The sequence below is a fragment of the Oncorhynchus gorbuscha genome, linkage group LG05, assembly GCF_021184085.1.
Source record: "Oncorhynchus gorbuscha isolate QuinsamMale2020 ecotype Even-year linkage group LG05, OgorEven_v1.0, whole genome shotgun sequence".
Taxonomy (NCBI): domain Eukaryota; kingdom Metazoa; phylum Chordata; class Actinopteri; order Salmoniformes; family Salmonidae; genus Oncorhynchus; species Oncorhynchus gorbuscha.
In genome coordinates, this window is record NC_060177.1 from 95738285 (window position 1) to 95755610 (window position 17326).

The following is a 17326-nucleotide window of genomic DNA, read 5'->3' on the forward strand; positions in this document are numbered from 1 at the left end:
ACAGAAAACTGTTTTGAGGTCTAATGCTTCATCGAATAATTTCTTCCAAAAGCCAGTTTGTAACAAAAAATAAACAAAATAATCCTCTCAAACTGCCGGGTATTGGGCTTCCTCTCACTACCATATTTGGTAATGAGTGGAAACGCCAAGTGGATGCTTCATATTTATACATCCGGTAAAATATCTGGCTCATTGTTCTATCTGTGATAGATTCTCCCTCTCTATATCTATGGTACTTCCGCTAACTCGAATACAATTCAAAACTTCCGGTTTAGTCAAACGACGAAATCTATTTTGATATTTTGTCTAGCTAGCGACATAGTTTATGAAATAAGTTTAATAGTAGTTTATTAACACCTCAATCAAAATGGGGAAGCGTCAACATCAGAAGGATAAAATGTAAGTTCTGAATATAATATTTTCAATTATGTAACGTCAAAAAGCTTGATAAAGTAGCCAGCCAAATAACGTTAGTACACTAACAGAGGGCAAAGAAACAGATTTAGCCGCTAGCTATTCAATTCAATGGCTTTATTGGCATGGGAAACATGTGTTAACATTGCCAAAGCAAGTGAGGTAGACAACATACAAAGTGAATATATATATATATATATATATATATATATATATATATATATATATATAAGGTGAAAAACAAAAATTAACAGTAAACATTACACATACAGAAGTTTAAAAACAGTAAAGACATTACAAATGTCATATTATATATATATATATATATATATATATACTAGCTATCTATCTGCTCTAGCAGAGAGGAAGATACGAAGCGAGATATGTGTCCTTTTTGCCATTTTTTTATTATGTGAGGGTTATTTGATCGGTGATACGTTTCGTAGTTAATGTTTAGGCTGTTTTATAAATGTACAAATGTAGGTGGACGCACGTGGTATTCCGGTAACTGAGGGGGAAAAAAAAAAAACGATGTATTTGACACTTTGAAGTCAACCCGGTTTCGGGGGCTAGGTAGCCAATATGTGACTACAGCTGGCTTCGCTAACTCACTTGGTAAGATGTTGAAGAATTATGTTCACCCTCTCGCCGAGTTGTATCCAACGTTTTCCCCGTAGTCGTGCCAGACAGACTCAGACCCTTGTATTTAGCTTGCTGAACGGTTATCATCGTCGTCAATGTATTGGCTGTTTAATGTTTGATACGGTTTGATATGACGTTGCTTTCAATACGAGCCGGCCAGCTAAAATTCCAGTTGGCTTGTTTCAACTCTGATTTGCTATCTGACGTTAGTAGGTCTCTATAACATTCGAGGGCAACCTGTTCTCATAAAAGTTTAATGTAGTTTTCGGTGGTAATTCGTGTCATGTCTTACTCCTGTAGCACTGTTTGTCCATATTTTTAATTTTACCTTTATTTAACCAGGCAAGTCGGTTAAGAACATATTATTATTTTCAATGACAGCCTAGGAACAGTGGGTTAACTGCCTGTTCAGGGGCAGAACGACAGATTTGTACCTTGTCAGCTCGGGGATTTGAACTCGCAACCTTCCGATTACTAGTCCAACGCACTAGGCTACCCTGCCGCCCCATATGCTAGCTAACGGCAACCAGTCCGGACGAGCTAGCTAGCTAAACACGGTGCCGTCAGCTAGCTGGTGGTTGCATAGCAACGGAGTCACCAGACCGATGTATTTTTAAAATTTGAATAATAACGAATCAATACACAAAGCATAGGAGGGAACACAAGCATACATAAATGACAAACAATAGACAACCGAGCTAGGGGCGGGGCTAGGGGCGGGGCTAGGGGGTACAATATCACATTACATTTACATTTTACATTTAAGTCATTTAGCAGACGCTCTTATCCAGAGCGACTTACAAATTGGTGCATTCACCTTATGACATTCAGTGGAACAACCACTTTACAATAGTGCATCTAAATAGTTTAAGGGGGGGGGGGGGTGAGAAGGATTACTTTATCCTATCCTAGATATTCCTTAAAGAGGTGGGGTTTCAGGTGTCTCCGGAAGGTGGTGATTGACTCCGCTGTCCTGGCGTCGTGAGGGAGTTTGTTCCACCATTGGGGAGCCAGAGCAGCGAACAGTTTTGACTGGGCTGAGCGGGAACTGTACTTCCTCAGTGGTAGGGAGGCGAGCAGGCCAGAGGTGGATGAATGCAGTGCCCTTATTTGGGTGTAGGGCCTGATCAGAGCCTGGAGGTACTGAGGTGCCGTTCCCCTCACAGCTCCGTAGGCAAGCACCATGGTCTTGTAGCGGATGCGAGCTTCAACTGGAAGCCAGTGGAGAGAGCGGAGGAGCGGGGTGACGTGAGAGAACTTGGGAAAGTTGAACACTAGACGGGCTGCGGCGTTCTGGATGAGTTGTAGGGGTTTAATGGCACAGGCAGGGAGCCCAGCCAACAGCGAGTTGCAGTAATCCAGACGGGAGATGACAAGTGCCTGGATTAGGACCTGCGCCGCTTCCTGTGTGAGACATGGTCGTACTCTGCGGATGTTGTAGAGCATGAACCTACAGGAACGGGCCAACGCCTTGATGTTAGTTGAGAACGACAGGATGTTGTCCAGGATCACGCCAAGGTTCTTAGCGCTCTGGGAGGAGGACACAATGGAGTTGTCAACCGTGATGGCGAGATCATGGAACGGGCAGTCCTTCCCCGGGAGGAAGAGCAGCTCCGTCTTGCCGAAGTTCAGCTTGAGGTGGTGATCCGTCATCCACACTGATATGTCTGCCAGACATGCAGAGATGCGATTCGCCACCTGCTCATCAGAAGGGGGAAAGGAGAAGATTAATTGTGTGTCGTCTGCATAGCAATGATAGGAGAGACCATGTGAGGTTATGACAGAGCCAAGTGACTTGGTGTATAGCGAGAATAGGAGAGGGCCTAGAACAGAGCCCTGGGGGACACCAGTGGTGAGGAGACAGATTCTCGCCACGCCACCTGGTAGGAGCGACCTGTCAGGTAGGACGCAATCCAAGCGATAGACAGATGGGTAAGGGGAGAAAGAGAGAATGACCATTTGGGAGAGATAAGGATCCCGATGCCACCACCCCGCTGACCAGAAGCTCTCGGGGTGTGCGAGAACACGTGGGCGGACGAAGAGAGAGCAGTAGGAGTAGCAGTGTTATCTGTGGTGATCCATGTTTCTGTCAGTGCCAAGAAGTCGAGGGACTGGAGGGAGGCATAGGCTGAGATGAACTCTGCCTTGTTGGCTGCAGATCGGCAGTTCCAGAGGCTACCGGAGACCTGGAACTCCCACGTGGGTCGTGCGCGCTGGGACCACCAGATTAGGGTGGCAGCGGCCACGCGGTGTGGAGCGTTTGTATGGTCTGTGCAGAGAGGAGAGAACAGGGATAGACAGACACATAGTTGACAGGCTACAGAAGAGGCTACGCTAATGCAAGGAGATTGGAATGACAAGTGGACTACACGTCTCGAATGTTCAGAAAGTTAAGCTTACGTAGCAAGAATCTTATTGACTAAAATGATTAAAATGATACAGTACTGCTGAAGTAGGCTAGCTGGCAGTGGACTTTGTAGGCGCTGGCAGTTGTTGACACTACACTAATCAAGTCGTTCCGTTGAGTGTAATAGTTTCTACAGTGCTGCTATTCGGGGGCTAGCTAGCAGTGTTGATTACGTTACGTTGCGTTAAAAGAACGACAATAGCTGGCTAGCTAACCTAGAAAATCGCTCTAGACTACACAATTATCTTTGATACACAGACTGCTATGTAGCTAGCTATGTAGCTAGCTACGAACAAACAAATCAAACCGTTGTGCTGTAATGAAATGAAATGAAAAATGTGATACTACCTGTGGAGCGAAGCGGAATGCGACCGGGTTGTTGAGTGCGGAAGTTCTATTCAGTAGACGTTGGCTAGCTGTTGGCTAGCTAGCAGTGTCTCCTACGTTAAGGACGACAGCTGGCTAGCTAACCTCGGTAAATTAATTACACAAGGACCTTAAGGGACATGCATATACTTACAGTTCTAACAGCTTTTTTTGTTAGTAGAGCATTTAACCGTGTTAAAATACAGTTCCATTTCTTTTTGGAGGGTACGAAAATGTGTTTTTCTGTTTGTAAATTTACATTTGTGTATATGAAATTTGGCCAAAAAGAATAATGAAATTAATTACGTAAAAATGATTACGCTTATTTCTATTGTATGTAAAGAATCCAAACAGTACATCTCTCCACAATAGTGTAAAATCTTCATAAATGTGTTCAATTATAAACCTACTGGTGTCTTGCCACAGTTTTCTTACATGCATACAATGCCAAAAAAGATGCACAAATGTTTCTGGGTGGTCATTACAAAAGGAGCAATTTGAGTTGATGTTTTCCTTAAACTTCTTCATATAGTGGTTGGCAGGATAATATTTATGAATCATTTTAAAGGAAACTTCCTTAATTTTGTTAACAAGTAGGTATGTGTGGGGCAACATCCAAACTTTTTCCCAACAGATATTATCAATAAATCCATTCCAATAAGGCAGGACATAAGGTATAGATACAACATCCTGCTGAAACAAGGATCGTATCGCTCTGTTGTTGAATGAAAAGATAAACAAATCTTTCCTACTGATGAGTCAACAGGGTCAATAGAAGTTAGGCTCTGAGGGTCAGGTCTTTCCTACTGATGAGTCAACAGGGTTAATAGAAGGTAGGCTCTGAGGGTCAGGTCTTTCCTACTGATGAGTCAACAGGGTCAATAGAAGTTAGGCTCTGAGGGTCAGGTCTTTCCTACTGATGAGTCAACAGGGTCAATAGAAGGTAGGCTCTGAGGGTCAGGTCTTTCCTACTGATGAGTCAACAGGGTCAATAGAAGGTAGGCTCTGAGGGTCAGGTCTTTCCTACTGATGAGTCAACAGGGTCAATAGAAGTTAGGCTCTGAGGGTCAGGTCTTTCCTACTGATGAGTCAACAGGGTCAATAGAAGTTAGGCTCTGAGGGTCAGGTCTTTCCTACTGATGAGTCAACAGGGTCAATAGAAGGTAGGCTCTGAGGGTCAGGTCTTTCCTACTGATGAGTCAACAGGGTCAATAGAAGTTAGGCTCTGAGGGTCAGGTCTTTCCTACTGATGAGTCAACAGGGTCAATAGAAGGTAGGCTCTGAGGGTCAGGTCTTTCCTACTGATGAGTCAACAGGGTCAATAGAAGTTAGGCTCTGAGGGTCAGGTCTTTCCTACTGATGAGTCAACAGGGTTAATAGAAGGTAGGCTCTGAGGGTCAGGTCTTTCCTACTGATGAGTCAACAGGGTCAAGTTAGAGGGTCAGGTCTTTCCTACTGATGAGTCAACAGGGTCAATAGAAGGTAGGCTCTGAGGGTCAGGTCTTTCCTACTGATGAGTCAACAGGGTCAATAGAAGGTAGGCTCTGAGGGTCAGGTCTTTCCTACTGATGAGTCAACAGGGTCAATAGAAGGTAGGCTCTGAGGGTCAGGTCTTTCCTACTGATGAGTCAACAGGGTCAATAGAAGGTAGGCTCTGAGGGTCAGGTCTTTCCTACTGATGAGTCAACAGGGTCAGTAGAAGGTAGGCTCTGGGGGTCAGGTCTTTCCTACTGATGAGTCAACAGGGTCAATAGAAGGTAGGCTCTGAGGGTCAGGTCTTGACACGTTCCTGAATAACATAGCAACACCTGAGGGAATGGCATCTAAAACAATGGCAAAATCTTTAGGTGTTACAGGGACCTTGTAAAGTGATAAGAATTCTTTATAACTGAGTAAAAGACCCTCTGCATTTACCAGTTGGCAATAGGATATTATTTCAGAACCAATATTCTAAAAACAGAGGTATTTTTATACAATATATCCCGATTATTCCATATATAATATCTGTACGGAGAAGAATTGTGTTTATAAATTAAGGACCATGACAAGAGAACCTGCCGATGAAAAGCAGAAAGTTTCACTGGAACTTTGTCAATATTATAATTGCAAGACTCACTTCTATCTGTAATTTTATTCCTCATCGTGTCTTCTCTACTTTTGGTGGCCTTAACTTCATGTTGTCACCAGACTGAATTCTGGTCGAGCTTGGCTACTTTTGGTGGCCTTAACTTCATGTTGTCACCAGACTGAATTCTGGTCGAGCTGGCACCAGTTGTGACGTTGGCCCCAGATTTCCAGGTTTCCACTCCATTCGAACCCTAATTCCAATTTCACCCTAATTTTAAGTGCTAATTAAAATAAGGATTAATTGGCTGGAATGGTTCCCACCCGATGTCGCCTGCCTTCAATCGTTGAGGACATGTCAAGATAATAATTGGTGCTAGCAATATAATAATTGGTGCTAGCTAGTAACTACCTAGCTTTTGCTAAACTTAACTTTAGCTAACTATTTGTTATTTGCCCAAATTTTATTCAATTTAAATCCGGTTGACAGACTGTCATCAACTTTTAGGTAGGGTTTAATTTGTGATAGGGAGAACTTCGTCAGCGTTTTGAAACTTTAGCCTGTGTGTATGCTAGCCATGCTGGATCATTGACTTAATGTTGTTTTCTGAACATGTTGCCATCTAACCAAGTCTTCCAATTGAGTTTGATAGTAACATCTTTTTTATCCTGCTTCTAAAGTTCAAGGACTGTGTCACAGTTTGTTTCTTTTCGTTTTGTCTCCAGGTACATCACATGTGCTGAGTACACCCATTTCTATGGAGGGAAAAGATCAGGTAGGATTCTTTGCTATTGTTCCTTAAGAGGCGGAGTAGAACCCAGTTGTTCACTACTAAACATACTGAATCATGTTCATGATTAGGAACAGTTCTTCACTAACAATGTTGATGCATTCTGTCTTTTTTTAAAATATATATCTTTAAGAAATTCCAAAGTCAAATTTTCGACGTCTTCCATTTGACCATTGCAGGTAAGACATCATTTCACCAGTCCTGAGCTAAAGTACAGTTTTAAGAGGCAAAAAGAGCTTAGCGACCTTAGTGTTGAATGTAAGGTCTTTGCAGTGACGCTACATTTTAATTGTGTGTACTCAATAATCTTACCCCTGTCCCATTTCAGCTTGTCTCTGCAGCCGTTTGAATATCCCATGTGCACTCCCGAGGGAATCGTCTTTGACCTGCTGTGAGTAGAGATCTATATGTAGTTCTATGATATACCCTGGCTGTTTTAGTCTGGAAGGTTGTTTACTGATGGAAAAGGGAAGCTGAAATCTGTAATAGTACTGTCATTTTGAAGCCTGGTCTATAACCAACGTATGTACGTATGACAGAAGTACAAGAAGCTACGCATAAATGCCGTTGAGTAGCAAAACCCACGCAGGCGTGAACAGCCCCTCGATTTATCACGACGCAGGATCACCATTTTGCTAAGCATTCTTGCTTTGTATACGTAGAGTAAGTATAAACCAGCCTGTAGTGTTGACCAACCCCCTCTGTGTCCTGTGCTTTTAGGAGCATCGTTCCTTGGATAAAGAAGTTTGGCACCAATCCCATCTCTGGAGAGGTAAGTAGTCAACCAACCACAACAGGATTGTTCCTGGCAGGTCTAAGAAATAGAATATTTTAAGCATGACAGTACCTCTCCCAGCCACTGGAGGGAGTCAACCTCCACAGCATGTTGAGACGGTCGTCTGAGTCAGAGATCTGTATATAATGACAAGATGCTCATGACTCCGTCCCAACGATCGGAGTCGTTATCCCAAAGGCGGGAAGGCGACAAGCTTCGGTCCAAAATAATCCCATAGTAGCGCATTGGGCTCATTTTGGACAGATTTAGGTTATAGAGTGAAACCTCTGGCTTGGCCTCTTCTTCTCTGGCTGAGTGCATGTCTTCCCATGTGGACTTTACAGGGAAGCCCCCCCTAGCACACCAGCTACCATTCTTTCCTCAATTAAAGTAACTGAGTTTCAACTTGGTGGATAAAACACATGTCCAGGTCACGTCATGACGGGTTTCTAATAATAATAATTACATGTGCACCAACTGATAGATGAGACGTGCACACTGATTGATATGTGGTCCTCTGTAGCTCAGTTGGTAGAGCATGGCGCTTGTAACGCCAGGGTAGTGGGTTCAATCCCCGGGACCACCCATACATAGAATGTATGCACACATGACTGTAAGTCGCTTTGGATAAAAGCGTCTGCTAAATGGCATATATTGTTATATATTATATGAGCACATGTGTCAGTGTGTGGGTGAGAGAGAGCAACACTTAATGTGTGTCCGTCCAGCTGGATCCTGCTGTCAGGGTTGATTAGTCTGGCTGCAGAGAGATGTTTCTAGACCAGGGAGGTAAATGACCCTGGTCCTGGAGTGCTGAAGGTACAGAAAATGTTTGGTTGAAACCCGACCTGGAAAACCAGGTGTATTGAATTCATTAAGACAATCATTGAACTGATCAATTAGCTCAGTTGGTCAGGTGTGGTGCCTAGTTGGAACCAAATCCTACTGTACCTGTGGTTGTCTATCCCTGTTCTAGATATATCTGGACTAGTCCTGCTGAGGCTGTGGTTGTCTATCCCTGTTCTAGATACGTCTGGACTAGTCCTGCTTAGACTCTTGCTCTCTCTCCACTTGTGAAGGAATAACTCCGGTTTCGTTCCACCTCAAAGCACAAGAAAGAGGATTTCAGCTTCCACCATCTGAGCCCGTTCTGAAATCATTTCTGTAGTTAGTAACAGATGATTATCATTTCTGAAGCATTATTTTGTAAACATCTTCATGTGATCTCTGATAAATTAAGGTTTTGCACCCAAATTGGCATTTAAAAAATAATTATAGTATTTGGATAGTATTCAATATTATATCCAACATCCAATTTGGACCAAACTTCTTCCTTGTAATGCGTAAGTTGTATCAAATGGACCCAACTGTATGTAAGTTTACATACACCTTAGCCAAATACATTTAAACTACATTTTTCACAATTCCTGAAATGTAAAAATTCCTTGTCTTAGGTCATTTAGGATCACCACTTTATTTTAAGAATGTGAAATGTCATAATAGTAGTAGATAATATTTTCTTTCATCACATTCCCAGTGGGTCAGAAGTTTACAAACACTAAATTAGTATTTGGTAGCATTGCCTTTAAATTGTTTAACTTGGGTCAGATGTTTCGGTTAGCCTTCCACAGTAAGTTGGATGAATTTTGGCCCATTTCCTCCTGACAGAGCTGGTGTAACTGAGTCAGGTTTGTAGGCCTCCTTTCTCGCGCATGCTTTTTCAGTTCTGCCCACAAATTTTCTATAGGATTGAGGTCAGGGCTTTGTGATGGCCACTCCAATACCTTGACTTTGTTGTCCCTTAGCCACTTTGCCACAACTCTGAAAGTATGCTTGGGGTCATTGGAAGACCCATTTGCGACCAAGCTTTAACTTCCTGACTGATGTCTTGTGGATATATTGAAGCAACATCTCATCATTTTCCAACCTCATGATGCCATCTACTTTGAGAAGTGCACCAGTCCCTCCTGAAGCAAAGCACCCCCACAACATGATGCTGCCACCCCCATACTTCACGGTTTGGATGGTGGTCTTCGGCTTGCAAGCCTCCCTCTTTTTCCTCCAAACATAACGATGGTCATCAGACCAAAAAGTACGATCTTTGTCCCCATGTGCAGTTGCAAACCGTAGTCTGGCTTTTTTATGGTGGTTTTGGAGCAGTGGCTTCTTCCTTGCTGAGCGGCCTTTCAGGTTATGTCGATATAGGACTCGTTTAACTGTGGCTATAGATACTTTTGTACCTGTTTCCCGCAGCATCGTCACAAGGTCCTTTGTTGTCCTGGGATTGATTTGCACCAAAGCACATTCATCTCTAGGCGACAGAACGCGTCTCCTTCCTGAGCGGTGTGACGGCTGTGTGGTCCCATGGTGTTTATACTTGAGTACTATTGTTTGTACAGATGAACGTGGTACCTTCAGGCGTTTGGAAATTGCTCCCAAGGATGAACCAGACTTGTGGAGGTCTCCAACTTATTCCCAAGGATGAACCAGAGAGGTCTTGGCTGATTTCTGTTGATTTTCCCATAATGTCAAGCAAAGAGGCACTGAGTTTGAAGGTAGGCCTTGAAATACATCCACAGGTACACCTCCAATTGACTCAAATGATGTCAATTAGCCTATCAGAAGCTTCTAAAGCAAAGACATAATTTTCTGGAATTTTCCAAGCTGTTTAAAGGCACAGTCAACTTAGTGTATGTGAACTTCTGACCCACTGGGATTATGATACAGTGAATTATAAGGGAAATAATCTATCTGTAAACAATTGTTGGGAAAAAATTAATTGTGTCGTGCACAAAGTAGATGTCCTAACCAACTTGCCAAAACTAGTTTGTTAACAAGAAATGTATTGAGTGGTTGAAAAACTAGTTTTAATGACTCGAACACAAGTGTACGTAAACTTCCTACTTCAACTGTAAGTATTCAGACCCTTGACTCAGTACTTTGTTGAAGCACCATTGGCAGTGATTACAGCATCTAGTCTTCTTGGGTTTGACGCTACAAGCTTGGCACATCTGTATTTGGGAAGCTCCTCCCATTCTTCTCGGCTGATACTCTCAAGCTGTCAGGTTGAATGGGGAGTGTCGCTGCACAGCTATTCTCAGGTCTCCACATATGATCGCTCGGGTTCAAGACCGGGCTCTGGCTGGGCCACACACGGACGTTCAGAAACTTGTCCCGAAGCCACTCCTGCGTCTATTGGGCGGCAGCGTAGCCTAGTGGCTAGAGGGTTGGACTAGTAACCGGAAGGTTGCGAGTTCAAACCCCCGAGCTGACAAGGTACAAATCTGTCGTTCTGCCCCTGAAAAGGCAGTTAACCCACTGTTCCCAGGCCGTCATTGAAAATAAGAATATGTTCTTAACTGACTTGCCTGGTTAAATAAAGGTAAAATTAAAATATATATATATATATATATATATATATATATATATAAAACCACTCAAAGTAAATGAGTAATTTTAGTCGCCAGCATTATTTACCATAAAGTACCCATATTTGACCATTAGAGGTCGCTGTTCCTGGTACAGCTCCACACTGTCCATTTTGCTGGTCTCTTGTGTGTTTTAAAATGTATTAGAACATTTCCTCTTCAACTCAGGGCAGAAAACCAATTGGCTCCTTTATAAATAATTAATCATCAATTTGAGCCAGTACATTATTAGATGTTCTTTACCAACCGGCCATCAGATTTGCCACCAATTCTCCTTATAGTTTACAATTGGCTCATTCATCCCCCTCCTCTCCCCTGTAACTATTCCCCTGGTCGTTGCTGCAAATGAGAATGTGTTCTCAGTCAACTTACCTGGTAAAATAACGGATAAATAAAATAGGACACATCACTGCATTCTATACTCCCCTGTGAACTGGTCATCTCTGTTTACCCGTCGCAAGACCCACTGGTTGATGCTTATTTATAAAACCCTCTTAGGCCTCACTCCCCTCTATCTGAGATACCTACTTCAGCCCTCATCCTCCACATACAACACCCATTCTCCCAGTCATATTCTGTTAAAGGTCCCCAAAGCAAACACATCCCTGGGTCGCTCCACTTTTCAGTTCACTGCAGCTAGCGACTGGAACGAGCTGCAACAAATACTCAAACTGGACGTTTTTATCTCTTCATTCAAAGGCACGTTCTCATTCCTTCTATTCTCCCTCAGAAATTGGAAGCGAAGTCCCTCATCAAGCTGAACTTCGCCAAGAACAACGATGGTAGGTTTTTCAGTGATATTCAAAGCGTTCCGAACGACCTTCGTTCCCAACTTTAGTCTCAAGTCTAACTGACTGCAGGATCGTCATCGTAGGACAGACTGCTAACTGACCGCGGGGCTGTCATGGTAGGACAGACTGATAACTGACCGTGGGGCTGTCATGGTAGGACAGACTGCTAACTGACCGCGGGGCTGTCATGGTAGGACAGACTGCTAACTGACCGCGGGGCTGTCATGGTAGGACAGACTGCTAACTGACCGCGGGGCTGTCATGGTAGGACAGACTGCTAACTGACCGCGGGGCTGTCATGGTAGGACAGACTGATAACTGACCGCGGGGCTGTCATGGTAGGACAGACTGATAACTGACCACGGGGCTGTCATGGTAACTACCCTGCTTTTTCATTTGGCCAGGTAAATACCACTGTCCCGTCCTGTACACAGTCTTCACAAACAACTCCCATATCGTCACCAACAAGCTCACTGGCAATGTGTTCTCTCACGAGGTAAGATATTCTGGGGGGTTTTAACACACACACACACACACACACACACACATGAGGGCGGCAGGTAGCCTAGTGGTTAGTGTTGGACTAGTAACCAGCAGGTAGCCTAGTGGTTAGAGCGTTGGACTAGTAACCAGCAGGTAGCCTAGTGGTTAGAGCGTTGGACCAGTAACCAGCAGGTAGCCTAGTGGTTAGAGCGTTGGACCAGTAACCAGCAGGTAGCCTAGTGGTTAGAGTGTTGGACCAGTAACCAGCAGGTAGCCTAGTGGTTAGAGCGTTGGACTAGTAACCAGCAGGTAGCCTAGTGGTTAGAGCGTTGGACTAGTAACCAGCAGGTAGCCTAGTGGTTAGAGTGTTGGACTAGTAACCAGCAGGTAGCCTAGTGGTTAGTGTTGGACTAGTAACCAGCAGGTAGCCTAGTGGTTAGAGTGTTGGACTAGTAACCAGCAGGTAGCCTAGTGGTTAGAGTGTTGGACCAGTAACCAGCAGGTAGCCTAGTGGTTAGAGTGTTGGACTAGTTACCAGCAGGTAGCCTAGTGGTTAGAGTGTTGGACTAGTGACCAGCAGGTAGCCTAGTGGTTAGTGTTGGACTAGTAACCAGCAGGTAGCCTAGTGGTTAGAGCGTTGGACTAGTAACCAGCAGGTAGCCTAGTGGTTAGAGAGTTGGACTAGTAACCAGAAGGTAGCCTAGTGGTTAGAGCATTGGACTAGTAACCAGCAGGTAGCCTAGTGGTTAGAGCGTTGGACTAATAACCAGCAGGTAGCCTAGTGGTTAGAGCGTTGGACCAGTAACCAGCAGGTAGCCTAGTGGTTAGAGTGATAGACCAGTAACCAGCAGGTAGCCTAGTGGTTAGAGCGTTGGACTAATAACCAGCAGGTAGCCTAGTGGTTAGAATCTGTCATTCTGTCCCTGAACAGGGCAGTTAACCCACTGTTCCTAGGCCGTCATTGAAAATAAGAATTTGTTCTTAACTGACTTGCCTAGTTAAAGGTTAAATTAGCACACACCTGATGATTATGATGATGATCCCACACGTCGTTTCTAAGAAGTGTCTTTACCTCAGGCTGTGGAACAGCTCAACGTCAAGACGAAGAGTTACAGAGACCTGCTCTCTGATGAACCTTTCACCAGACAGGACATCATCACCCTGCAGGTATTCAATATGGATGTTTACTGATCTACATCGTGTCTGTTCTGAGCCTGAAGCCTGCTATAAGCATCATGGGAAATGTAGGATTCCGGTTGTAAATGTAGTCCTGAGTCCTTAACTTTTTCTGGTGTTTGTTTCTACACGGCAGGATCCAACCAACCTGGATAAGTTCAACGTCTCGGACTTCTTCCACGTCAAGAACAACCTCAAAGTACTGGACCCTGGTGGGTAACTGTTGGGGCTGAGTCCCAAATGGTCAACTATTCCCTATCTATCGCACCATATGGTTCTGGTCTAAAGTAGTGCACTATGTAGGGGGCCATAGTGCTCTGGTCTAAAGTAGTGCACTATATAGAGGGTAGGGGGCCATAGGGCTATGGTCTACAGTAGTGCACTATGTAGGGGGCCATAGGGCTCTGGTCTACAGTAGTGCACTATGTAGGGGGCCATAGGGCTCTGTTCTACAGTAGTGCACTATGTAGGGGGCCATAGGGCTCTGGTCTACAGTAGTGCACTATATAGGGTGCCATAGGACTCTGGTCTAAAGTAGTGCACTATATAGGGTGCCATAGGGCTCTGGTCTAAAGTAGTGCACTATATAGAGGGTAGGGGGCCATAGGGCTCTGGTCTAAAGTAGTGCACTATGTAGGGGGCCATAGGGCTCTGGTCTAAAGTAGTGCACTATGTAGGGGGCCATAGGGCTCTGGTCTAAAGTAGTGCACTATATAGAGGGTGGGGGGCCATAGGGCTCTGGTCTAAAGTAGTGCACTATGTAGGGGTAGGGGGCTCTGGTCTAAAGTAGTGCACTATATAGGGGCCATAGGGCTCTGGTCTAAAGTAGTGCACTATGTAGGGGGCCATAGGGCTCTGGTCTAAAGTAGTGCACTATGTAGGGGTCCATAGGGCTCTGGTCTAAAGTAGTGCACTATATAGGGGGTAGGGGGGCCATAGGGCTCTGGTCTAAAGTAGTGCACTATATAGGGGGCCATAGGAATCTGGTCTAAAGTAGTGCACTATGTAGGGGGTAGGGGGCCATAGGGCTCTGGTCTAAAGTAGTGCACTATGTAGGGGGCCACAGGGCTCTGGTCTAAAGTAGTGCACTATATAGGGGGTAGGGGGCCATAGGACTCTGGTCTAAAGTAGTGCACTATATAGGGGTAGGGGGCCATAGGGCTCTGGTCTAAAGTAGTGCACTATGTAGGGGGTAGGGGGCCATAGGGCTCTGGTCTAAAGTAGTGCACTATGTAGGGGGCCATAGGGCTCTGGTCTAAAGTAGTGCACTATATACGGGGTAGGGGGCCATAGGGCTCTGGTCTAAAGTAGTGCACTATGTAGGGGGTAGGGGGCCATAGGGCTCTGGTCTAAAGTAGTGCACTATGTAGGGGGTCATAGGGCTCTGGTCTAAAGTAGTGCACTATGTAGGGGCCATAGTGCTCTGGTCTACAGTAGTGCCCTATGTAGGGGGTAGGGGGCCATAGGGCTCTGGTCTAAAGTAGTGCACTATGTAGGGGGTCATAGGGCTCTGGTCTACAGTAGTGCACTATGTAGGGGGTAGGGAGCCATAGGGCTCTGGTCTAAAGTAGTGCACTATGTAGGGGGTAGGGGGCCATAGGGCTCTGGTCTAAAGTAGTGCACTATATAGGTAGTAGGGGGCCATAGGGCTCTGGTCTAAAGTAGTGCACTATATAGGGGGTAGGGGGGCCATAGGGCTCTGGTCTAAAGTAGTGCACTATATAGGGGGTAGGGGGCAACAGGGCTCTGGTCTAAAGTAGTGCACTATATAGGGGGTAAGGGGGCCATAGGACTCTGGTCTAAAGTAGTGCACTATATAGGGGGTAGGGGGGCCATAGGGCTCCGGTCTAAAGTATTGCACTATGTAGGGGGCCATAGGGCTCTGGTCTAAAGTAGTGCACTATGTAGGGGGCCATAGGGCTCTGGTCTAAAGTAGTGCACTATGTAGGGGGTAGGGGGCCATAGGGCTCTGGTCTAAAGTAGTGCCCTATGTAGGGGGCCATAGGGCTCTGGTCTACAGTAGTGCACTATGTAAGGGGCCATAGGGCTCTGGTCTACAGTAGTGCACTATGTAGGGGGTCATAGGGCTCTGGTCTACAGTAGTGCACTATGTAGGGGGCCATAGGGCTCTGGTCTACAGTAGTGCACTATCTAGGGGGCCATAGGGCTCTGGTCTAAAGTAGTGCACTATGTAGGGGGTAGGGGATGTTTGATGGAAGGACCTCTCTGGATGTTCCTGTTTGAGATGGTGTTGAGGAGGAAGTTGTTTTTCTAAACTCCAATGTTTTTGCTGTGTGTAGATGAGGAGAAGGCTAAGCTGGACCCTGGTTACCACCTGAACAGTACGAACATGGAGACCAGAGAGACCCTGGCTGAGCTCTATAAGGATTATAAAGGAGACGCTCTACTGGCCTCCACCATGAAGGAACCACAGGCCAAGAAGACAGACAAACTTAATGCGGTGATGACACAGACCCCTGTCTGTCTGTCTCTGTGTCCTGTCTGTCTGTCTCTGTGTCCTGTCTGTCTGTCTCTGTGTCCTGTCTGTCTGTCTCTGTGTCCTGTCTGTCTGTCTCTGTGTCCTGTCTGTCTGTCTGTCTGTCTCTGTGTCCTGTCTGTCTGTCTGTCTCTGTGTCCTGTCTGTCTGTCTGTCTCTGTGTCCTGTCTGTCTGTCTGTCTCTGTGTCCTGTCTGTCTGTCTGTCTCTGTGTCCTGTCTGTCTCTGTGTCCTGTCTGTCTGTCTGTCTCTGTGTCCTGTCTGTCTGTCTGTCTCTGTGTCCTGTCTGTCTGTCTGTCTCTGTGTCCTGTCTGTCTCTGTGTCCTGTCTGTCTGTCTGTCTCTGTGTCCTGTCTGTCTGTCTGTCTCTGTGTCCTGTCTGTCTGTCTGTCTCTGTGTCCTGTCTGTCTGTCTGTCTCTGTGTCCTGTCTGTCTGTCTGTCTCTGTGTCCTGTCTGTCTGTCTGTCTGTCTGTCTCTGTGTCCTGTCTGTCTGTCTGTCTGTCTGTCTCTGTGTCCTGTCTGTCTGTCTGTCTGTCTCTGTGTGTCCTGTCTGTCTGTCTCTGTGTGTCCTGTCTGTCTGTCTCTGTGTGTCCTGTCTGTCTGTCTGTCTCTGTGTCCTGTCTCTGTGTCCTGTCTGTCTGTCTGTCTCTGTGTCCTGTCTGTCTGTCTGTCTGTCTGTCTGTCTGTCTCTGTGTCCTGTCTGTCTGTCTGTCTGTCTCTGTGTGTCCTGTCTGTCTGTCTCTGTGTGTCCTGTCTGTCTGTCTCTGTGTGTCCTGTCTGTCTGTCTCTGTGTGTCCTGTCTCTGTGTCCTGTCTGTCTGTCTGTCTCTGTGTCCTGTCTGTTGGTGTTGAACCCTCTCTAGTCTGTCTATCTGTCATTAATAAGGTATCAATGATAGTAGTAGTGGAAACAGACTGTGCTCTGAGGGCAGCCAGACTGTGCTCTGTGACGACCGGTCTCTATAGCCAGACTTTCCTCTCTGGGCAGCCAGGTTTGTCTGTGATGACCGGTCTCTATAGCCAGACTGTCCTCTCTGGGCAGCCAGGTTGGTCTGTGACGACCGGTCTCTATAGCCAGACTGTCCTCTCTGAGTCTGTACCTAGTCAGTACCCAGTGACTAGTCTGTAGCGAGTCAGTACCCAGTGACTAGTCTGTAGCGAGTCAGTACCCAGTGACTAGTCTGTAGCGAGCCAGTGACTAGTCTGTAGCGAGTCAGTACCTAGTGACTAGTCTGTAGCGAGTCAGTACCTAGTGACTAGTCTGTAGCGTGTCAGTACCCAGTGACTAGTCTGTAGCGAGTCAGTACCCAGTGACTAGTCTGTAGCGAGTCAGTACCCAGTGACTAGTCTGTAGCGAGTCAGTACCCAGTGACTAGTCTGTAGCGAGTCAGTACCCAGTGACTAGTCTGTAGCGAGTCAGTACCCAGTGACTAGTCTGTAGCGAGTCTGTACCTAGTGACTAGTCTGTAGCGAGTGACTAGTCTGTAGCTATTC

The 17326-nt window shown here is 45.6% G+C and overlaps 1 protein-coding gene across 1 annotated transcript in view; it reads left to right on the plus strand.

The window, feature by feature from the left end:
* The first annotated feature begins 258 nt into the window (after nucleotides 1-258).
* ppil2 (peptidylprolyl isomerase (cyclophilin)-like 2) overlaps nucleotides 259-17326 on the plus strand; it is a 38428-nt gene continuing 21360 nt past the window's right edge. The window contains exons 1-10 of the mRNA XM_046351529.1: nucleotides 259-399; nucleotides 6620-6669; nucleotides 6818-6863; nucleotides 7013-7075; nucleotides 7405-7456; nucleotides 11618-11669; nucleotides 12083-12174; nucleotides 13239-13328; nucleotides 13474-13549; nucleotides 15638-15798. Of these exons, the coding sequence (XP_046207485.1) occupies nucleotides 368-399; nucleotides 6620-6669; nucleotides 6818-6863; nucleotides 7013-7075; nucleotides 7405-7456; nucleotides 11618-11669; nucleotides 12083-12174; nucleotides 13239-13328; nucleotides 13474-13549; nucleotides 15638-15798 (714 nt within the window). The 5' untranslated portion in view covers nucleotides 259-367. The remainder of the gene's footprint in view (nucleotides 400-6619; nucleotides 6670-6817; nucleotides 6864-7012; nucleotides 7076-7404; nucleotides 7457-11617; nucleotides 11670-12082; nucleotides 12175-13238; nucleotides 13329-13473; nucleotides 13550-15637; nucleotides 15799-17326) is intronic.